This window comes from Trachypithecus francoisi, unplaced genomic scaffold (genome assembly GCF_009764315.1).
Source record: "Trachypithecus francoisi isolate TF-2019V2 unplaced genomic scaffold, Tfra_2.0 Lachesis_group11, whole genome shotgun sequence".
In the NCBI taxonomy this organism is placed as follows: Eukaryota; Metazoa; Chordata; class Mammalia; order Primates; family Cercopithecidae; genus Trachypithecus; species Trachypithecus francoisi.
The window spans coordinates 24,306,648-24,330,321 of NW_022681456.1; the positions used below are offsets into that span (position 1 = coordinate 24,306,648).

At 45.3% G+C, this 23,674-nt stretch overlaps 1 protein-coding gene across 3 annotated transcripts in view; it reads left to right on the forward strand.

The window, feature by feature from the left end:
* The first annotated feature begins 718 nt into the window (after positions 1–718).
* SVOP (SV2 related protein) overlaps positions 719–23,674 on the forward strand; it is a 112,202-nt gene continuing 89,246 nt past the window's right edge. For all 3 annotated transcript variants that reach the window (XM_033220721.1, XM_033220723.1, XM_033220722.1), the window contains exon 1: positions 719–1,112. In XM_033220721.1, coding sequence (XP_033076612.1) covers positions 1,078–1,112 — 35 coding nt within the window. In that variant the 5' untranslated portion in view covers positions 719–1,077. The remainder of the gene's footprint in view (positions 1,113–23,674) is intronic.

Below are 23,674 nucleotides of genomic sequence, written 5' to 3' on the forward strand. Positions count from 1 at the left end.
CACCAGAACCTAACTATACAGTTTCTTTGATCTTGAACTTGTCAGCCTCTAGAACTGTTAGAAATGGATTTCTGGGCTGGGTGCAGTGGCTCACACCTGTAATCTCAACACTTTGGGAGGCCAAGCTGGGTGGATGGCTTGAGTGCAGGAGTTTGAGACCAGCCTGGGCAACATAGTGAGACTCCTTCCCCAGAAAAAATACAAAAATTAGGTGGGCATAGTACCTTCTGTATGCCAGCCCTGTTCTAGTACTTGGGACACATCAGTGAAACCTCATGGAGCTTAAGTTCTAAAAGGGTCAGAAATTCTAGTGAGAGGTGGGCTAGGGGAACCGTTAAGCTAGCTAGGATCTTGAAGACAGAGACTTTATTTTATTCATGTTTTTATTCCCTAGGGTCAGGGCTGTAGAATTCACCCAATAATGCTTGTTGAAAGAATGAGTGATCGTTGGTCTTCTCATACCTGACTTACATTTTTCTTTTCTTGATTCGTTTCACTAGACCCTTAGCTCCACGATGACAATGACAGGTCGAATTTGTTCTGTCATACCCCCAGTACCGATTACAGTGCCTGGCACATAGGTGCTTAGTAAACAGTACTTAAATGCATGCCTGTATTTGTTATAGCAGGCTGGGTTTCAAAAGTATTCTATTGATAACATTAATGAATCCATGCAAATAAACATTTAGACAGGCATCATCAACCAAAGGGTGCTCATTGGTACCCGGACAACCATTTCACAGACTGGTGTGCCCTACAGGCATCCCAGTAATGCATCATCAGCCAGAAAGCCTGTGAACTCCTACGAGCAGAAGGGCTCTCCCTGCCCCCTCTCCCCGCGCAGCTCGCTCTGCCCTCCGCCTCCTCTTCTCCGCCCACTCTCGCCGCGGTCTCCTGGCGGCGGCGGCTTTGTCTCGTGGGCTGGTCCCCAGCGGCTCCCTCCCGGAACAGCTGCTGCTCGAGGGAGGAAACGGCGCGGGTGCTGTCCAGCATCCCGGTGCTGAAAACCAGGGGGCTCGTCATCCACCACTACCATGTAAGGGCCATGAGAAGGGCTCGTCCTGGCGCAGCGCGGACATGGAGGAGGACTTATTCCAGCTAAGGCAGCTGCCGTGAGTATCATGGGGGCGAGCAAGAGGCAGACAGGCTTTCTTTTAAAAAACGAAAACCTGCAAGGGGGCTGGGGGGGTGCATCTCTGCATGGTTTCTTGAATTTAAAGGGAACTGTTTCAGAGGAAGGAATTAGGGCCTGGAGGAGACAAGCCATTTTCCTTCCCCAGCAGCCCAGCCTCTGTATCTCTGACTCAGTTCTATTTATCAGATCTTTCAGGACCTTATGGGGAACCACGGGGGTTATGATTTCCCTTTTAATTGCTCTCAATCCTAAAGGGATTTTGAGATGTGAGCTTTAAGAAAGCATTAGCTGCTGTTTTGAAATGTGGACAGAATTGGTGAGTCTATGCAATGACATCGGTCCTTTCCAGCCCTAATCCTATGCTGTGAAATCCATAATTTTTCTGCAAGGTCTTTTGGAAGGGAATGATACTGATGTTGCAAACTGGTTGATAAAAAACTGGGATGCCTTCCTAGAGGAGAGGGTTGGGCAAAGTCCTGTTGTTTATGAAGTGTGTGAATGAGAGGCTGTGCACTGTCGGTGAAACCTTTTGCCTTCTTCTGAATGAAAGGTTTTTGTAGCAGCTAGCTAGAGTGAGACTCACCGTTGGAACATCAGGAATATACTCCTTTGAGGATGGGGATTTTTAAGAAAAACCAAATTTGCTCTGAGAATGTGGGGGAAATACCAAGCAACTGAAAGGACACGGGTCTTGTAGAGGGGCTTACAGATTTTTCCTACCTCAAGCAGATAGTGATTTGTTAAGTAAATTCCAAGAGTATGAGAGGGGGCATTAAAAAGAACATTGCTGGGGTGGGAGTTGTTTTAATTTTTAGAAGCACTAGCCATTTGAATGGTAAGAGTAGATTCCCTTTGGGATTGTTAGAAGGGGTAAATTATAGTTAGTATGTGTGTATTTTCTTGACTTTAAAAATGGTGGATTATGTTTTCTATAAGTTACTGAGGAATTCTCCCAAGTGACTTTTAGTGTGACTGATATAGTTCTCTGAGGCTCTGAGTACTGAAGGGGATTGTAATGTTTACTTTTCAATCAGCATAATTAATTTTCACTAAAATTTTTAATTAATTTAAAATTTGCTTTAAAGTTTTTACTAATTGATCCACAAATAGCATATCTGATTATGTAATACAGCATTATTTCACAAATGCTAGAGCATGTTTAGTTACAATATTCAGAGGTAGATATAAGAGTACATAAAAATGTAAAGGTCTGATTACAAATTTCCCAAGGAAAACATACAACTTCTATTGTGAATAAATATCATGTTCAAAAATAAAACCATTACCCCCAAATAAAAAATAATTTAATATCAGAAATGTGAACTTTGGTTTTCCTGGGATAAATTTTTCAATCATGTCAGACCATGTGAACTTTTCAAAGATTCATGTTTATATAAACTTTGCAAAAGGGTCATGTATATTTAATCTACTGGTATATAGACCTGACATTATCATGACAATTCCTTCTTTAATTAAAAAAAAAGCAAAAATAGGAAGTTTTTACTTATTTAAATTTAAAAATTTAGGTTTTTATAGGAATGTAATACAATGTACCAATAAATAAAGGTAAATAAAGTTCAAAGAGAATCACAGGAATAAAGAGTAAGTCTCCTTTCTTTTCAAACCCCAGTCCTATTCTCCAGAGTTAACTTTCTTAATTATTCTTTCTGGTGCTTAATAGGCATAAATACATATATTATCTATTAGGCCAAATTGTGTACTGGCTAAGTACATTATCTGTTGAATCAGACATACTTGGATTCAAATCCTTACTCTGCCACTTCCTGGCTGTGTGACTTTAAGCAAGTGACTTAACCTTTCTGAGACTCAGTTTCCTTAGCTACACAATGAGGATCATAACAGTACTTAATTCATAAGGTTATTGTGAAGATCAAATGAGATAATGTATGCTAAAAGCTGGGCAGACACAAAGCACTCAATGCATATTAGCTATTATTATTATTGCATCTGAAAAATCATTTATATAAACAAAATATGTAAGTTTACTGTACTGGACTCCCTCAAAATCTTAATCTGCAAACCCCAAATGACATTTGAATGAAGTCAAAATTAGCCCTGAAATGTGTTGACCTCAATTTCTAAAAAAAGAGTAAGCTAAAAGGAACGGCCACATGAATCTGAGTGGGTTACAAATCACGATTTAGATGTTTTTTAAACCACACCCTTCGTATATTATGCACAGATTGCAGGCAGCAGATTTCCCAAGAGCAATATGGCTAAAAAAAAATTCGGAGTGCCTTGTAGAGGGTTGGCAAGAGTGGACTTTGGAATAGGCTCAATCCCACGGGAGGCCAAGTGTTAGCAGATTATAAGCCACTAAGTAGTTTACATGGTTGGGGAATGGGGAAAGGGAGCGAGGGTGTCTAAGAAACAGTCCTTCCTCGCACTTGAAGGAACCTTCACACAACTCTGGGGTGGTTCATTTGAGACCACAAAAGACCATTGTTTTTCACATGCTGTCCACTCTGGGACAGCACCACACAGAGGAGATTTGGGAGGCTAACAGTTTTGCATCCATTTCTGCCTTTTTGTGTGACCTTGTGCAAATCAGACTTTTCTAGGTCTGTTCTTTCTAGGATGATTTCTTGAAAGCCAGTTAGCAGACACTGATTGATCGATTCATTCATACATTCATTCATTCACTGAGTTACTTAGATACCATCGTAGGTACAAAGGATTCTACAGCTGAGTAAGGTAGAATGGTTCTTGCGCTTAAGCAACTGACAATCTAGAGCTGCAATGTCCAATAGTACATTTAGCCACTAGCTACATGTGGCTATTTAAATTTAAACTTAAATGAATTTAAAGTATGCAGTTTGTACATGAAATAATTTATATAGTATAATATACAACATAAAATGTATATATAATATACAACATAAAATATGTGTCCAGGTGCGGTGGCTCACACTTACAATCCCAGCACTTTGGGAGGCTGAGGAGGGTGGATCATTTGAGGTCAGGAGTTTGAGACCAGCCTGACCAACATGGTGAAACGCTGTCTCTACTAAAAATACAAAAAAGGCCGGGCGCGGTGGCTCAAGCCTGTAATCCCAGCACTTTGGGAGGCCGAGACGGGCGGATCACGAGGTCAGGAGATCGAGACCATCCTGGCTAATACGGTGAAACCCTGTCTCTACTTAAAAATACAAAAAACTAGCCGGGCGACGAGGCGGGCACCTGTAGTCCCAGCTACTTGGGAGGCTGAGGCAGGAGAATGGCGTAAACCCGGGAGGCGGAGCTTGCAGTGAGCTGAGATCCGGCCACTGCACTCCAGCCTGGGTGGCAGAGCAAGACTCCGTCTCAAAAAATAAATAAATAAATAAATAAATAAATAAATAAAAATACAAAAAAATTAGTCGGGCATGGTAGCACATCCCAGCTATTTCAGAGGCTGAGGCAGGAGAATCACTTGAATCTGGGAGGCAGAGGTTGTAGTGAGCAGACATTGTGCCACAGCACTCCAGCCTGGGCAACACAGTGAGACTCTGTCTCAAAAATATGTGTATACACACACACACACACATAATGTAAAAATTTAAAAACTCTGTCCCTCAGTCATACTAACCACATTTCAAATGCTCAATAGCTACATGTGGCTAGTGGCTCCTATATTGGAAAGCATATGTGTAGGCCAGCAGTCCCCAACATTTTGGCATCAGGGACTGGTTTCTTGGAAAACAATTTTTCCATGGACAGAGGTGGTTAGGTAGGGGGATGGGGTTGGGGTTTCAGGATGAAACTGTTCCACCTCAGATCTTCAAGCATTAGATTCTCATAAGGAGCCTGCAACCTAGACCCCTTGCGTGTTCAGTTCACAATAGGGTTTATGCTCCTATGAGAATCTAATGCTGCTGCTGATTGACAGGAGGCGGAACTCAGGTGGTAATGCTCGCTCATCCACGGCTCACCGTGCAGCCCGGTTCCTAACAGGCCAGAGACAATTATGGGTCCTTGGCCCAGGGATTGGGGACCCTGGTCTAGGACATTTCCATAATTGCAGAAAGTTCTATTGGACAGCACTGGTTTGGTAGGAGGGAGGACACTGAACACATCATTGCAAATAATTATGAGAATTGTCTTAAGTGCTATCAAGAACTAGTGCAAGCCTGGGGAATATATTAAGACCTGTTTCGGCTTACATTCTGCTCTTTTACCTTGAGTTCTTTGGCCATTTATTCTGTTTGGTACCCAGGTTATTAATTCATCCCCATTTGTTTAGCATCCTTTGTGGAATCAGTTCCATTTCTCTTTTTTTTTTTCTTTTTTTCAAGATGGAGTGGTGCTCTGTCGCCCAGGTTGGAGTGCAATGGCACGATCTCAGCTCACTGCAACCTCCCATGTTCAAGTGATTCTCCTGCCTCAGCCTCCCAAGTAGCTGGGATTATAGGTGCACACCACCACGCCTGGCTAATTTTTGTATTTTTGGTAGAGACGGGGGTTTCACCATGTTGGCCAGGCTGGTCTTGAACTCCTGACCTCGTGATCCACCTGCCTCAGCCTCCCAAAGTGCTGGGATTATGGGTGTGAGCCACTGTGCCTGGCCCCTAATCAGTTCCATTTATTTTCATCCTTTTTGCTCTTGCTTGTGCTTTCAATTTGCATTACACTGTCTAAAAGCGTTGTTTGACACCAAAGGAGAATCAAAAGGTATAGCCCAGGCATAGGCCCTATTAGCCAATTTTTTTGAATCATCCTCACAGACTGGGGAATTTGTGGTTCTCACCAAAATGGTAGCTATTCAGACAAATTTTGTTGTAGATTACCAATAAAACTGAATAAGTCAAAAAAAAAAAAAAAAAAGACCTGTTTCTACTGAAAAAAATTTTTCTTAATTAGCCAGGTCTGGTTGCTCATGCCTGTGGCCCCACTATTAGGGAGGCTGAGGCAGGAGGATTGCTTGAGCCTAGGAGGTCAAGGCTGCAGTGAGCCATGATTGTGACACTGCACTCCAGCCTGAGTGACAGAGTGAGATCCTGTCTCAAATAAATAAATAAATAAAAAAGAACGAATGCGGAGTATGTATAAGGAGACTAGTTTTAGCTGGGAGGAGGTATCAGGGAAGGCTTCCCTGAGGAAGTGACATTTGACCTGATCCTCTGTAGATGTGATTTCAGGAAAAAGAGAAAGGATTAAGAGCATTCCAGGAAGAAGAAACTGTATGGGTAAAAGCCCTGAATTGGGAAAAAAGCTTGGTGTGTCTCAAAATCAGCCAATAGATCATTAATGAACAAGTGACTTGAGGGAAAACTGCTGAGGACAACAGCAGGCCCTCCAGGGTCTTATAGTACATGACAAGAAGTTGGGATGTCATCCTGCATTTGCTGAATCTACTCTCTCCTTTCTTATGAACCCTGTCTTTCAAGATTGAGTTGGGTCCACCATTTTAATGAATCTGCCTCTGGCTTCTGCTGGTTTTAATCAATAGCAGAGGTAAAAATGTGGAAACTGACTCAGGCAGACCTGGGTTCAGACTCTGGCTCTGGCCCTATCTGTGTGGCCTCAGGCCAAAGCCTTCTCCCCAAGGCTGAGTGCCTATCTGTGAAGTCGGAAAGTGATAATACCTGCAGGGCTGTTGTAAGGATCCGGGAGATAATCACTGGGAAGCTCTCAGCACAGTGCCTGGCTTTGAGTATGGGCTCGATTCATGGTGCTGGTGTTATTTTTCCTCCACTCTGCATTGGTTTCCCTGATCTTCCAACTTATCTCAAAAAAGAAAGGTAGTAGGAGTGCCTGGAAGCCACAGTCTCCTGTGCAAAACACTAAGAAGATGTCTGGTGTGGTGTGACAGCACATGTCTGAACTTGAATTCTTCGTCCGTCCTCCACCTGCTCCTCTTTCAGCCTCCCCCATCTCAGTTGATGACAATTCCATTTGTCCCATTTGGCCAGAAACTTTGGAGTCAAGTTAGACTCCTCTCTTCCTCCCGTTTCACTTTTGTTGTTGTTGTTGTTGAGACAGAGTCTCGCTCTGTCACCCAGGCTGGAGTGCAGTGGCGTGATCTCAGCTCACTGCAGCCTCCGTCTCCCAGGTTCAAGCAATTATCATTGCCACCCCTGTAGCTGGGATTACAGGCACGCACCACCATGCCCAGCTAATTTTTGAATTCTTTGTAGAGATGGGGTTTTGCCATGTTGGCCAGGCTAGTCACCTGGCTCCAAGTGACCCTTCCGCCTTGGCCCCCAAAGTGCTGGGATTACAGGCATGAGCCTCCACACCTGGCCCCATTTCACTTTCAGCCCATCAGGAAATCCTTTGGTCCTGCCTTCAACTGACATGCAGGCTCTCACCCATTCTGCTGCGATCCCCTGGTTCAAGTCTCCATCCTCTCTCACTGGGATTGATTGCAATGATGTCTGTGCTGGTTTTCCCACTCCTACTCTTGCCTCCCTATAGCCCATTCTCAACCCAGCGGCCAAAGGGATTCTTTAAAAGTCAGATCATGTCCTTCCTTGGCTCAAAACTCTCCCATTGTTCCCATCTTACCTCGTCTCTTTCACTATCCTACACATTCATGCTGCTGCTTCCCTGCCGTTCCTCATCCATGCCAGCCAGGCTCCTGCCTCAGGATCCACCCCTTAGAAAGCTCTTCTCCAGGATACCTGCTTCACCCTCATCAAGTCTCAAATGCCACCTTCTCACCAAAGCTTACCCTAATAACTCTCTTTAAATTTGCAGCCCTCTCATATACCCATTAGGATGGCTACTATCAAAATAAAAAATACCTGAGTTGGGCGCGGTGGCTCAAGCCCGTAATCTCAGCACTTTGGGAGACCAGTGCAGGAGGACTGCTAGAAGCCAAGAGCTGTGAGACCAGCCTAGGAAACAAAGCAAGACCCCGTCTCTACCAAAAATTTTGAAAAACCAGCCAGCCATGGTTGTGTGTACCTGTAGTCCCAGCTACTTGGGAGGCTGAGGAGGGAAGATTGCTTGAGCCCAGGGTTTTGAGGCTGCAGTGAGCTATGAATGTGGCACCACACTCCAGCCTGGGTGACAGAATGAGACCCTGTCTCAAAAAAGAAAGAAAGACCAAAAAAATTAGAAAATAACAACTGTTGGTGAGGATATAGAGAAATTGGAACTTTCGCACACTGTTGGTGAAATATAAAATAGTGTAGCCATTATGGAAAACAGTATGGCAGTTCCTCAAATGTAAAAATAAAAATAATGCCATTTGTCATTGATGGACATTTGGGTCTTTGCTACAAATGTGGCACATATACACCATAGAATACTATGCAACCATAAAAAAGGATGAGTTCGTGTCCTTTGTAGGGACATGGATGCAGCTGGAAACCATCATTCTCAGCAAACTATTGCAAGAACAGAAAACCAAACACCGCATGTTCCCACTCATAGGTGGGAACTGAACAATGAGATCACTTGGACACAGGAAGGGGAACATCACACACCAGGGCCCGTCATGGGGTAGGGGGAGCGGGGGAGGGATAGCATTAGGAGATACACCTAATATAAATGAGGAGTTAATGGGTGCAGCACACCAATGTGGCACATGTATACATATGTAACAAACCTGCATGTTGTGCACATGTACCCTAGAACTTAAAGTATAATAAAAACTTAAAAAAGAATAATGCCATGTGACCCAGTAATTCCACTTCTGGTTATAGATGCAAAATAATGGGAAGCAGGGTGTTGAAAAGATGTTTGTACTTCCATGTTCACAGCAGCATTATTCACTATAGCCAAACATGAAAACAACCCGTGCCCATGGACTGAGGGATGGAAGAATAATATTCCATTGTGCAATATTGCTAAAATCTCCTCTCTTAGCAATTTTCGAGAAACAAAATGCGGTCTATCCACATTTGGAGTATTATTCAGCCTTAAAAAGGAAGGAGATTTGGGCCAGGCTCAGTGCCTCACGCCTGTAATCCCAGCACTTTGGAAGGCCGGGGCAGGTGGATCACTTGAGTTCAGGAGTTCAAGACCAGCCTGACCAACATGGTGAGACCCCATCTCTACTAAAAATGCAAAAATTAGCCAGGTGTGTGGTGGCATGCACCTGTAATCCCAGCTACTCGGGAGGCTGAGACATGAGAATCGCTTGAACCTGAGAGACTGAGGTTGCAATGAGCCGAGCTTGTGCCACGGCACTCCAGCCTGGGCAACAGAATGGGACTCCGTCTGAAAAAAAAAAAAAAAAAGAAGGAAATTTGGATAGTCCTACAATGCAGATGAAGCTTGCAGACACTGTGCAAGCAAAGCAGCACAAAAAGACAAATACAGCACGATCTCACTTATATGAGGTGCCTAGAGCAGTCAGATCCATACAGACAGAAAGTAAAATGGTGGTTCCAGGAACTTGGTGGTGGGGGGAGAGGGAATGGGGAGTTGGTGTTTAATGGAACTGAATTTAAATTTAAATTTTGCAAAATGCAAAGAGTTCTGCAGATGGATGGTGGTAATGATTGTACAACAATGTGAACATGCTTAATGACAGAGAACTGTATACTTAAAAATGGTTAAGATTGGGCCAGGCGCAGTGGCTCATGCCTGTAATACCAGCAATTTGGGAGGCTGAGGCAGGTAGATCACTTGAGGCCAGAAGTTCGAAACTAGCCTGGCCAACATGGCGAAAATCGTCTCTACTAAAAATGCAAAAATTAGCCAGGTGTGGCGGTGTGCACCTATAATCTCAGCTACTCAGGAGGTTGAGGCATGAGAATCACTTGAACCTGGGAGGTGGAGGTTGCAGTAATCGAAGATCGTGTTACTGCACTCCAGCCTGGGTGACAGAGTGAGACTCTGTCTCAAAAAAAAAAAAGAAAAAAAAAGGCAAGATGGTAAGTTTGATGTTATGTGTATTTAATCACAATTGAAAAAAAGCTACAGCCTTCTTCCTCTATCCTCCAACACCATGTTCTCCTTTTTCTTTTTTTCATAGCACGTATTATCTGCTAATAAACTCTATAATTTGCTTATTTATTGTTTAGTGTTTGCCTTCCTTTGTGAGAGTTTCACAAGGGTGGGGTCTGATGTATCTCAAGTGTGTGGGATATTGCTGTCAGTTTCACCTACTACCGGATTCCAGCATAGAACAATATAGAAAGGCCAAATGATTAGGAAAGCTTCATGAATGAAAAACCAGAAAAATCTGTCCATTGGCTGTATTATTTTCCCTGACAGTAGGGCCACTATTAAGTTTTAGCAGCTGCGTAGCCCAGTCTAACTGGAAAGACGAGCTTTGTTTCTTCACATCTACTTTCTGCTTCCTCATATTCCTTTTTTGAGACAGGCTCTCACTCCAGTTGCCCAGGCTCGAGTGCAGTGGCACAATCATGGCTCACTGCAGTCTCAACCTCCTGGGCTCAGCTGATTCTTTCACCTCAACCTCCTGAGTAGCTTGGACTACAGGCACATGACACCACACCTGGCTAATTTTTTGTATTTTTGGTAGAGACGGGGTTTCGCTATGTTGTCCAGGCTGGTCTCAAACTCCTGGGCTCAAACAATCCACCTGCTTTGGCCTCCCAAAGTGCTGGGATTACAGGCTTGAACCACATACCTGGCCGTATTTCCTCGTTTTCTTAGATGAAATCAGGGAGGTTGGGAGAACATCAGTTTGAGTTACTGATTACATGAAAAAAAAAATTCATTTAATATTTTAAAAATGTTAAATTGACAAATAAAAATTACATATGTATGGTACAGAACATGTTGTTCTGAAATATGTGTAATTGTGAAATGACTAAATCAAGCTAATTAACATATGCATCATCTCACATCTTTTTTTGTGGTGAGTACACTTAAAATCTCTTTTCTTAGCAATTTTCAAGTATACAGTCCTCTAAATTGTTATTAACTATAATCTCTGTGTTGTACAACAGATCTCTTGAACCTATTTCTCTTGCCTAACTGATTTTTTTTTTTTTTCTGAGACAGTCTCACTCTGTTGCCCAGGCTGGAGTACAGTGAGTGGCATGATCTCGGCTCACTGCAGCCTCTGCTTCCCAGGCTCAAGCGAATCTCCTGCCTCAGCCTCCTGAGTAGCTGGGATTATAAGCACCCGCCACTGCGCCTGGCTAATTTTTATATTTTTGGTAGAGATGGGGTTTTGCCATGTCAGCCAGGCTGGTCTCGAACTCCTGACCTCAGGTGATCTGCCTGCCTCGGCCTGGGATTAGAGGCATGAGCCACTGTGCCCAGCCTAACTGAAATTTTTTTACCTGCAGCAACTCCCTAATTTCTCCAAGCCCCTACCAGGCTCCTGGTAATCACCATTCTACTCTCTGCTTCTATGAGTTTAACTTTTTTAGATTCCACACGTAAGTGAGATCATGCAGTATTTGTCTTTCTGTGCCTGGCTTATTTCACTTAACACAATGTCCTCCAGGTGCATTCATGTTGTTGCAAATGAGTGGATTTCCTTCTCTCTTAAGGCTGAATGGTATTTCATTGTGTATATACCACATTTTCTTGATCCATTCATCTCTTGGTGGACACTTAGGTGGATTCCATAGGTTGGTGATTGTGAATAATGCTGCAATGATTATATGACTATTGCTATTGAAAGTGTCCCAGGTAAGCTCTTCGAGCCCATGTTAAACCAGGTAAGGATTTGTGTTTGAGTTCTAGGGGAGAAGCTAGAAGCAGTTTCTGGTTCCTCTAACTGAGATCTCTGCATAGAGACACAGGACAAGAGGAAGTGGCAAAGCCACACATGAGACTTCCTGCTGGCTCCCATCCCCCTGAGACCGAGTGGGGCCAAAATAGAGGGAGGATCCCCGGACAAGGAGGAGAGATAGGGCATCATCATCACCCACTTCAGGCAAAAAGTAGGGAGTTATTGTAATAGCCTGGGCATCCTCCAAGGGAACCCACCACGGCCTTTAAAACCTCACACTTGGCTGGGCATGGTGGCCCACGCCTGTAATCTTAGCACTTTGGGAGGTCGAGGCGGGTGGATCACGAGGTCAGGAGATCGAGACCATCCTGGCTAACACAGTGAAACTCCGTCTCTACTAAAAATACAAAAAATTAGCCAGGCGTGTGCGGGCGGGCACCTGTAATCCCAGCTACTCAGGAGGCTGAGGCAGGAGAATGGCGTGAACCGAGGAGGCGGAGCTTTCAGTGAGCCGAGATTGTGCCACTGCACTGCCTGGGTGACAGAGCGAGGCTCCATCTCAAAAAACAAACAAACAAAAAAAACCCTCACACTCGAAGCTGCTCACACCCCTTCATTTCAAAAATGTTTACATTTTATGCCAGCCAGCTTCACTTAAGGAACGTGTGCTTCAATGACTTAAGGGGAATAGTCTGGGCCAGCTGCAGTGGCCCTTGTCTATAATCCCAGCACTGTGGCGGGGGCCAAGGCGGGAGGATCTCTTGAGGTCAGGAGTTCGAGACCAGCTTGACCAACATGGTGAAACCCTATCTCTATTAAAAACACAAAAATTAGCCAGGCGTGGTGGTGCGTGCCAGTAATCCCAGCTACTCGGGAGGCTGAGGCACGAACATTGCTTGAACCCGGGAGGCGGAGGTTGCAGTGAGCCGAGATCACGCCACTGCACTCCAGCCTGGACGACAGAGCAAGACTCTGCCTCAAAAAACAAAACAAAAAACCTCACACTCAAAGCTGCTCACACCTACCTTTTATGCCAGCCAGCTTCACCTCTGAGGAACGTGTGTTTCAGTGACTTAAGGGGAACAGTCTGGGCTGGGTGCAGTGGCTCTTGTCTATAATCCCAGCACTTTGGGAGGCCAAGGCAGGAGAATCACTCGAGCTCAGGAGTTTGAGATCGGCCTGGGCAACGTAGTAAGACCCCCTCTCTAAAAAAATTATCTGGGTGTGGTGCCTGTGGTGACAGCTGCTTGAGAGGCTGAGGCAGAAAGATCAATGAAGCCTGGGAGGCTGAGATTGCAGTGAGCTATGATTGCACCACTGCACTCTAGCCTGGGCGACAAAGTGAGACACAGAAAAACAAAACAACGAAAACCACAACACTCTGGAGGCCAAAGAAAGAAAGTCTCCTTGAAAAGAGGCCATGGTTCGGGTGGCCTTGGGTCTTAGGGAGGATTATTCCAGGGCTCACTGGCCTAGACAGTGGCTTTACAGCCCCAGCTAAACTCTTCTCTGGACTGTCTAAAAGAGTTAGGCAGATTTGCGTGTGATTGATTATGTGATCTTGGGCAATTAATTTAACTTCCTTGAGACACAAGGGGGTGCCCAGGTCACCTTTGAGGGCATTTTCAGCTCTACAAGACTGATTCTCAATTCTCTGAATGAATGTGCCTGGCACCAGCCTGGATCATGGCAGTTATTCTGGTGTATTTATTAACTTATTTATTTGATTAATTTTTTTTTTTTTTGAGACAGGGTCTCTCTCTGTTGCCAAGGCTGGAGTGCAGTGGCACGATCATGGCTCACTGCAGCCCTTGAACTCCTGCACTCAAGCAATCCTCCCGCCTCAGCTTTCCAAAGTGCTGGACTTTGGAGCTACCCTGTGAGCTACCCCGCCCAGCCTGGTGTGATTATTAATAGTATCTCATTCACTCTTTAAGCCAGGGTTTCTCAGCCTCTACACTATTCACGTTTTAGACCAGACAATACTTTGTAGTAGGGGACTGTCCTATGCATTGTAGGATGTTTAGCAGCATTGCTGGCCTCCTCTACCCACCAGATGTCACTCTCTCTCCCACCAGTTGTGATCATCAAAGCTGTCTCTAGACATTGCCGATGCTCATGGGAGACTAAATTGCCCCGGGTGAAAACCACTGCTATAGGGCTGGGTGCCGTGGCTCACACCTGTAAGCCCAGCAGTTTGGGAGGCCGAAGCGAGTGGATCACTTGAGGTCAGGAGTTCGAGACCAGCCTGGCCATCTATTTTTACAAAAATTAGCTCGGCGTTGTGGCGGATACCTGTAATCCCAGCTACTCAGGAGGCTGAGGCAGGAGAATCGCTTCAATCCAGGAGGCAGTCACTCATTTCTATAATATCTTCAGATTTCTCTTTAAGCCTCGCTCCTCTGACTTCAGTCATGCTGGCACCCTGTACATGTTCCCTTAACAACGTGTGCATCTTCTGCAATGCTCAGGGTAACTTTGGTAAAAGGCTCGAAGTTCCATGGGGGCAAGAACTCAAATCTGACACAGAGAGGGTCCCCTCTGTATGGTTGTTAAACGAATGAGTGAATAAATAAGTTACAAAGACAAGGCCGGAAGCGGTGGCTCACGCCTGTAATCCCAGCTTTTTGGGAGGCCAAGGCAGGCTGATTATCTGCGGTCAGGAGTTTGAGACCAGCCTGGCCAACATGGCAAAACCCTGTCTCTACTAAAAATACAAAAATTAGCCAGGTGTTGTGGCTCGCGCCTGTAATCCCAGCTACTCGGGAGGCTGAAGAATGAGAATCTCTTGAACCTTGGAGGCAGACGCTGCAGTGAGCGGAGATCATGCCAGTGCACTCCAGCCTGGGTGACAGAGCGAGACTCTATCTCACAAAAAAAAAAAAAAAAAAAAAAAAAAAAGGGAAAAGTTACAAAGACAAATGACCCTGAAAGTTGCAGCACAGGCCTTTTGGTCCTCCAGCAGGAAGAGTAACCCTCTCCTCTCTGCACAGGCCATGTCAGAGAATGAGTAAGTGTGTGTGCGCTCAACTCAGGCAGAGCTGGTTTTGGATCCTGACTTTCTGGCTAACTTGGTAGGTGATCTTGGGCAAGTTCCTTGTTTTTCTTTAGGCCTCAGTTTTATCATCTGTGAAGTGGGGACAGCAATGGCACCCACCTCCTAGGGCATGAGGGTTCCTTGAGATGATGCTTATAATGTGCTTAGCGGAGCTACCAGCCCCTGGTAAAGGCTTCATGAATGCTAACTATGATTTATTTTTTATCATTACCTTTTGTCCAGGATATAAGCAAGTCATCTGCTATCCTAGGAATAAGCTCATTGCTATTCAGGCTGATGGGGGTGGCAAAAAAATGCAAATAAATAAAATCCACAGAGAACTAAAATTTCCATTAATTATAGACTTCAGAAATGAAGGAAACTTCAAGGTCATCACGTCCAACCCCTCACACCCTGTCTCCCTAATTCAGAGCAGGCAGGCATCAGATGGTGACTTTCAGACTTCTGTGGCTGCCATCATCTGATTAAAATTCAGGTTCTTGGCCGGGCGCGGTGGCTCAAGCCTGTAATCCCAGCACTTTGGGAGGCTGAGACGGGCGGATCACGAGGTCAGGAGATAGAGACCATCCTGGTTAACACAGTGAAACCCCGTCTCTACTAAAAAATACAAAAAATTAGCCGGGCGAGGTGGCGGGCGCCTATAATCCCAGCTACTCCGGAGGCTGAGGCAGGAGAATGGCATAAACCCGGGAGGCGGAGCTTGCAGTGAGCTGAGATCCGGCCACTGCACTCCAGCCTGGGCGAAAGAGCGAGACTCCGTCTCAAAAAAAAAAAAAAAAAAAAAAAAAAAAAAAAGCCGGGCGCGGTGGCTCAAGCCTGTAATCCCAGCACTTTGGGAGGCCGAGATGGGCGGATCACGAGGTCAGGAGATCGAGACCATCCTGGCTAACACGGTGAAACCCCGTCTCTACTAAAAATACAAAAACTAGCGGGGCGAGGTGGCGGCGCCTGTAGTCCCAGCTACTCGGGAGGCTGAGGCAGGAGAATGGCGTAAACCCGGGAGGCGGAGCTTGCAGTGAGCTGAGATCTGGCCACTGCAGTCCAGCCTGGGCGACAGAGCGAGACTCCGCCTCGAAAAAAAAAAAAAAAAAAATTCAGGTTCTTGGGCCCCACTCTGTAGAGATGCAAAAGCATTAGTAGGTCTAGAGTAAGGCCCAGGAATCAGCATTTTAATCAGTTCCACAGGGATATTCTTGGCTTCAGGTACAGAAGCTTTGGCTGACTGGGTAAGATCATGGGTTTTGGAGCTACTTAAGCCAGGGTCCTAGTACACTACATATTATCTAGGAGACCTGGAACCATTGGTTTATTGGTTTATTAGCGTCAGTTTATTTGTCTATAAACTGGAGATTTTTTTTTGACACAGGGTCTCACTCTGTCACCCTGGCTGGAGTGCAGTGTTGCAATCATAGCTCACTGCAATCTCGACCTCCTGGGCTCAAGTGATCCTCCCACCTCAGCCTCCCCAGTAGCTGAGACCACAGGTGCATACCACCATGGTCAGCTAATTTTTTAATTTTTTGTATAGACATGGTCTTGCCATGTTGCCCAGGTTGGTCTTGAACTCCTGGGCTCAAGTGATCCTCCCACCTCAGCATCCCAAATGTTGGGATTATAGGCGTGAGCCACGGGGCCTGGCTGAAACTAGAGTTATTAATAATACTTCCCTGTTATGATTGTTGAGTGCATTACATAAGATAGTTTATAACATTCAGGCTTGGACCTGGCATGCTGAAGTGATGCATAAATATTAAATATCATTACTCCTGAGCCAATCACATGGACACCTGCCTCTGCTGCAATGACTCTCAAGAGAGGGAGCCCACTACCTCCTGAAGCAGCCGTTTTCATCTCTGGACTGATCTGCCTGATAAGGCTTCTCTTTATATTGAGTTGAGATCTGCTTCCTTCTTTCTTATACCCAGAAGTTCAAGCTCTGTCCTTAGGATTATGGTTGAGAAGCACCTTCTTTCATAGGTCAGAGCCTTAAATATTTAAATATTTGAAGACAGAAGTTCATCTCCTGGGAAGACTCTTCTTAAATCCTACAGCTCAGGGAGTGCCCCAGGTCTTGTCTTGAAGGAGACAAAGCAAGTCCATATGTCAGTGACCTTGGCAGTCTCTGCTGCTCCAAGTGCACAGCATCTAACTACATTTGTTGATAAGTTTCACACTCCAAAGATGCCCAGTGCCACATCATCAGGGTATCTGGGACAAAGCTGAGGGATACTGGTTATCAGTGTTTTTTATTAAGTTCCCCAAACAAGATGATGCAACCCTGCCTTCCACTGGCAGATGAGCCTCCCTATGAAGATGTCTTCTTATACTATTTGTACTATTTGGCAGAGCTGGGAAGAAAGGGATGAATATTTAACAAAAGCCTCAGCCCTCCACTTCTCCAACCCCTCAATCCAAACCACCAGCACCTCTTCTCCCACTGGCCACACAGCTTCCTTCCTGGCCTCCCTGACTCCTCCTCAGTCATCTTTTTGTACTAACCAGGCCTTTGATTTTTTTTTTTTTTTTTTTGAGACGGAGTCTCGCTCTGTCACCCAGGCTGGAGTGCAGTGGCTCGATCTTGGCTTACTGCAAGCTCCGCCTCCCGGGTTGACGCCATTCTCCTGCCTCAGCCTCCTGAGCAACTAGGACTCAGGCACCCACCACCACGCCTGGCTAATTTTTTGTATTTTTAGTAGAGACGGGGTTTCACCGTGTTAGCCAGGATGGTCTTGATCTCCTGACCTAGTGATCTGCCCACCTCGGTCTCCCAAAGTGCTGGGATTACAGGAGTGAGCCACCGCTCCCAGCAACCTTTGATTGCTTATATTCTGATGCTTCAACATCTTGGAGCCTTGCTGGCCCTGGAGGGACTTACCCCTCTCAGAGTTAACTAATTCCTAGAAATAGCAAACAGCTCACCTGCCAGCGTGCTTTTGATATACAAACCAATCAAGCCAGAGCCTCATGTCTCTCCAGCCGCCTTCTTTATCCAGCTCCCAGACTCTGGGCCACATCTACCTGCCCTCATCACCCCAGAACCAGGCATGAGACAATTAAGGATAGCCCCTATGCTCCAGAGAAGGATGAAATTATTCAAACGAACCAATCCCAAGCCTGCAGCCTCTGCCTTACCCATTTCTTTCCTGGGAAACCACAATAAAGGCTCTTGCTCACGTTCTCCTTCTATTACCTCTGCCTCCTGACAAACCATGGGGTTGCCGTGTGTGCCTCTTATAGTGTGGCGTGCCCCTTCTTCTTGGGATCTGTAAGTATGACAGAGTATATCTTGCCAATGGCTCACATCTCATAATCTCTCAGCCTTGCCATACCTAAATAATATTGAAACCTATATTTAAAAAATGCTTTCTGGGGTGGGCACAGCGGGTCATGCCTGTAATCCCAGCACTTTGGGAGGCTGAGGCAGGTGGATCACCTGAGTTCAGGAGTTTGAGACCATCCTGGCTAACATGATGAAACTCCATCTCTACTAAAAATACAAAAATTAGCTGGCCGTGGTGGCAGGCAGCTGTAATCCCAGCTACTCAGGAGGTTGAGCCAGGAGAATCTCTTGAATCTGGCAGTGGGAAGTTGCAGTGAGCCAAGACTGTGCCACTGCACTCCAGCCTGGGCAACAAGAGCCAGACTGTCTCAAACAAAACAAAGCAACCCGCTTTCCTCCATTGATTCATCCTCTTGTGGGAGAATGTGCCAAGTGACCTCAAAACTCAACTCTGATCATCTTCCACCATCTCGCTACTACTTGAAACCCCTCCATGGCATCCCACTGGTCTTAGGACAACACAGAAAATCCTCACTGTGACCTCCAGGGCTCTGTGTGATGCCAGCTATCTCTCTGACCTATGTTCCCTGGTCCCACCTCCAGACCTTTGCACTAGCTGTTCTCTCTACTCCTCCCTTACTTGTGTGGGACCGTCTTTGTCCCCTTGATCTCTCCTTGGGGAGGTCTTTTCTGATCACTCACTTTTTTGCTTTAGGCCTCAGTTTTCTCATCTGTAAAGTGGGGACAGCAATGGCACCCACCTTCTAGGGCATGAGGGTTCCTTGGGTACCATTGTTGTCACCACTTGGCACCCTGTTTACTTCCTCCTCAAGATATATTTCCTTTGCAAATCGATAATGATGTGTTTGTTTACTTGTATATTAGCCACCTTGCCAACCAGAGCATCCACTTCTCGCGGTCAGGGACCATGTCAATTTCATCCTCCACTGGACCCCAGCACTCATCATAAGTCAGCCCTCAGTAGATGCTTATGGAAATACCGAATGGTGCTGCTAGGCTCTACCAGATGCTCTTGATAGATAGACACCTTTGATCTCCATGGCTACCCTGTGAGGTAGGGATTACCGTTTCCATTTTATAGGTGAGGAGACTGAGGCTCAGAGAAACACATTAACCTACCCAGGGTCACACAGGTACTGAATGGTGTGGGTAGGGCATTCAAACCCAAGTCAGTCTGTTTGCCAGAGCTGGGCTCTCTTATCTACTCTGGCGGACCACCTCTCCAACTCTGAATGCCACCCACAGATAATCACAGCTTAAACTTCCTTTTCAGTCTGACAGCTTGAACTCTGATAGTCTGAACGCAAGGGATAAAACTCCAGAAGCCCAGATGAAAAGAGAAAACTTCCCTACTTAAAATATCTGGCTGAGCGCAGTGGCTCACGCCTGTAATCTCAGCACTTTGGGAGGCCGAGATTGGATCTCTTGAAGTCAGGTGGATCACTTGAAGTCAGGAGATCGTGACCAGCCTGGCCAACATGGTGAAACCCCGTCTCTACTAAAAATACAAAAATTAGCCGGGTGTGGTGGCGGATGCCTGTAATCCCAGCTACTTGGGGGGCTGAGGCAGGAGAATGGCGTCAACCCGGGAGGCGGAGCTTGCAGTGAGCCAAAATTGTGCCCCTGCACTCCAGCCTGGGTGACAGAGTGAAACTCCATCTAAAATAAAATAAAATAAGATACCTGAATCAGGGCTGGGCATGGTGGCTCACACCTGTGATCCCAACACTTTGGGAATCACTTGAGCTCAGGAGTTTGAGACCAGCCTGGGCAACATAGCAAGACCTTGTTTCTACTAAAATTAAAAAAAGAAAAATTCACTAAGCATGGTGGCACATAGCTGTAGACCCAGCTACCTGGGGGACTGAGGTGAGAGGCTTGCTTGAGCCTGGGAAGTCGAGGCTGCAGTAAGCCCAGATCTGCACTCTAAGCTTGGGTAACAGAGTAAGACCCTGTCTCAAAAAAATGAACAAATAACGATACCTGAATCAAGTCACAGGCCCTAATTTAAGGTACCGAGGAAAATTCTATGGTGGTACAAACAAGATCTTTAGGTTGACAGCTATTTCCTCAAGTTCTTCTCTTCCTTAAATAGTAAAATTATGTAAAACAAATGTTCCCTGCTATTTTGGTAAATTATATGCTATATATATACATATACAACAAATGGCAAGAGATTGTGAGCCAGCCTGTTTTGAAGCCTTCATATATTTAACATATGCCACTGCTATTTTCTTTTTCTTTCATATTACTTTTTTTCCCCTCGGGAAATCTTGGCTCATGTACTTGATAAATTCTTTTAGGGACCCGACTGATTCAAAATGCAGACTGGCTTTCTGAGGACTGCATAATTTAACATCAAAGGTCCTTCTTTATTTCTGTTTTAAAACAAAGTTTAATAAACACAGGTGCCGTCGCTTCTTGTGGTTTGCCAGCGAAGACATGTGAGCAGGTCCAGGTTTAAAACTGTAGGGAGGTTGGGCACTGTGGCTCACGCCTGTAATCCCAGCACTTTGGGAGGCTGAGGCAGGAGGACCGCTCAAGCCCAGGAGTTTGAGACCAGCCTGGGCAACACAGTGAGACCCTAACTCTATAAGAAATTTTAAAATTTGCGGGATATGGTGGCGCACGGCTGCAGTCCCAGCTACTACGGAGCTGAGGCAGGAGGATCGCTTGAGCCCAGGTGTTGTAGGGTGCAGTGAGCCTTAGTGCACTCCAGCCTGGGTGACAGAGCAAGACCCTGTCTCAAAAAATAAATAAATAAAACTGCAGGGAGCTAAGCCATTTTCTCAAAGTCACTTTTTACAAGGGTCAATGTACTCCAAACTCAAGGTAGAGAGGTGACTTGGAGAAGACAGGTTGCTGGAAGCTCATATTTCCTCATTGCTCACAATTTTCCTGTTCATCAAGCTCAGTTAATACTCGCGACCGTCTGTAAACCAGCTGTCATCCCCACTTCACAGATGAAAGCAGAGCATAGCCACACTTAACAGCATGCTGCTCCATCAACTAGAGCATGGTCAATAGTTGCTGTTGTTATTTATATTTATAATAGGAACAGTAGATGCCCAGTTTTAAAATATCAAATATTACAGAAGGGTCCAAAATGAATAAGCAAAAAAAAAAATGTGTCTTCTCTCAAAATTTCCCATTCCCATCCAGTTATCCTCCCCAGAAGAAATTAGCATTAGACTTCTTACATGTCCTTCCCAAATGTCTGTGATTGTCTAAGCATAACTCCTCTAGAGCAATATTTCTCAGGCTTCAGCATGCACACAAATTGCCTGGAGACTGGTTACAATGCAGATACTGATTCGGTAGGTTTGGGACAGGGTCTGAGACTCTGCGTTTCTTGCATTTCTTGTTTTTTTATTTTTATTTTTATTTTTTTGAGACAGGGTCTTGTTCTGTCACCCAGGCTAGAGCGCAGTGGTGAAATCACAGCCCACTGCAACCTCAAACTCCTGGGCTCAAGTGATTCTTCCACTTAAGCCTCCTAAGTAGCTGGGACTACAGGCAACACCGCTACGCCCGACTAATTTCTGTATTTTTTGTAGAGATGGAGGTCTCGCTTTGTTACCCAGGCTGGTCTATGGCTCCTGGGCTCAAGCAATCTTCCAGCCTCAGCCTCCCAAAGTGCTGAGATTACAGATATGAGCCACGACACCTGACCAAGATTCTGCCTTTCTAACAAGCTCCTAAGGATTGCTGGAGCCTCTGGTTCAGAACCACACTTAAGTTTTTTTTTTTTTTTTTTCTTTTTTGCGATGGTGTCTAGCTCCGTTGCCCAGGCTGGAGTGCAGTGGAGCCATCTTGGCTCACTGCAGCCTCTGCCTCCTGGGTTCAAGTGATTCTCCTGCCTCAGCCTCCCAAATAGCTGGGATTGCAGGCACGAGTCACCATGCCCGGCTAATTTTTGTATTTTTAGTAGAGACGAGGTTTCACCACGTTGACCAGGCTGGTCTCAAACTCCTGACCTCAAGCGATCTGTTCATCTCAGCCTCCCAAAGTCCTGGGACTACAGGCATGATCCTCCGCATCTGGCCGGGACCACGCTTAAGTTTTAGAGTATCAAGGACCTAGCTCTCAGGACCATATTATATCACTTTTTCTTTTTGGAGAAACAGAGTCTCACTTTATTCTCCAAGCTGGTCTCAAACTCCTGGCTTCAAGTGATCTTCCCACTTCTGCCACCCAAAATGCCAGGATTGTAGGCATGAGCCACTGTGCCCAGCCCATTTTATAGCACATTTAATAATGAGTCTCAACAATCTTTCCCTGTTGACCCCTACATATCAGCGTGTGTGTGTGTATGTATGTATGTGCGTGTGTGTGTATGTTTCTTGTGGTAAAATACATGTAAAGCAAAATTTACCATTGACAGTTTTTTTTTTTTTTTTTTTTGAGACGGAGTCTACCTCTGTTGCCCAGGCTGGAGTGCAGTGGCGCGATCTCAGTTCACTGCAACCTCCCCCTCCCAGGTTCAAGCGACTCTCCTGCCTCAACCTCCTGAGTTGCTGGATTACAGGCATGACCCACCACGCCCGGCTAATTTTTGTATTTTCAGTAGAGAGAGGGTTTCGCCATGTTGGCCAGGCTGCTCTCAAACTCCTGACCTCAAGTGATCTGCCCTCCTGGGCTTCCCAAAGTGATGGGATTACAGGACCATAAACCATTTTAAGTGTACAGTTAGTGGCATTAAGTACATTCACAATGTTGTGCAACCATCACTATCATCCATCTCCAGAATTTTTTCATCCTCCCCAACTGTACCCATTAAACACTAACTCCCTATCCTCTCTTCCCCCCAGCCCTGGTAACCACTATCCTGCTTTCTATATCTGCGAATGTCACTGTTCTAGGTCCCCTCACGTCGGTAGAATCCTCATATAGGTAGAATCCTTTTGTGACTGGCTTACTTCACTCCGCATAATATCTTCAAGGTTCTTCCATGTTGTAACCTATGTCACAATTTCCTTTCTTTTTAAGCCTGGATAATACTCTATTCTATGTATTGTTCACATTTTGTTTATGCATTTATCTATTGGATGTTTGTGCCTTTTGGCTGGTTGTTTCTGCCTTTTAGTTATTTTGATACAGGTCAACTTAAACATTTTTAACATTTTTATTTATTTATTTTTAAAATTATACTTTAAGTTCTAACATTTTTAATGATTTATTTTTGATTTTCTTTGAGACAGGGTCTAGCTCTGTTGCCCAGGCTGGAGTGCTATGGTGTGATTGTGGCTCACTGCAGCTTTAACCTCCCAGGCTCAAATAATCCTCCCATCTCAGCCTCCCGAGTAGCTGGGACCACAGACATGCACCACCATGCCCAGCTAATTTTAAAAAAATTTTTGTTGCGATGAGGGTCTCATTATGTTGCCCAGGCTAGTCGTGAACTCCTGGGATTGATCAAGCAATTCTCTTGCCTTGGCCTCCCAAAGTGCTGAGATTACAGGCATGAGCCACCGTGCACGGCTGTAAAAACATTAAAAAAGTGGATGCGCTATATCCATTTAATCACCCCTGTCCCAGTGATCATTTCTAGTGTTCTATTATCACACTCAA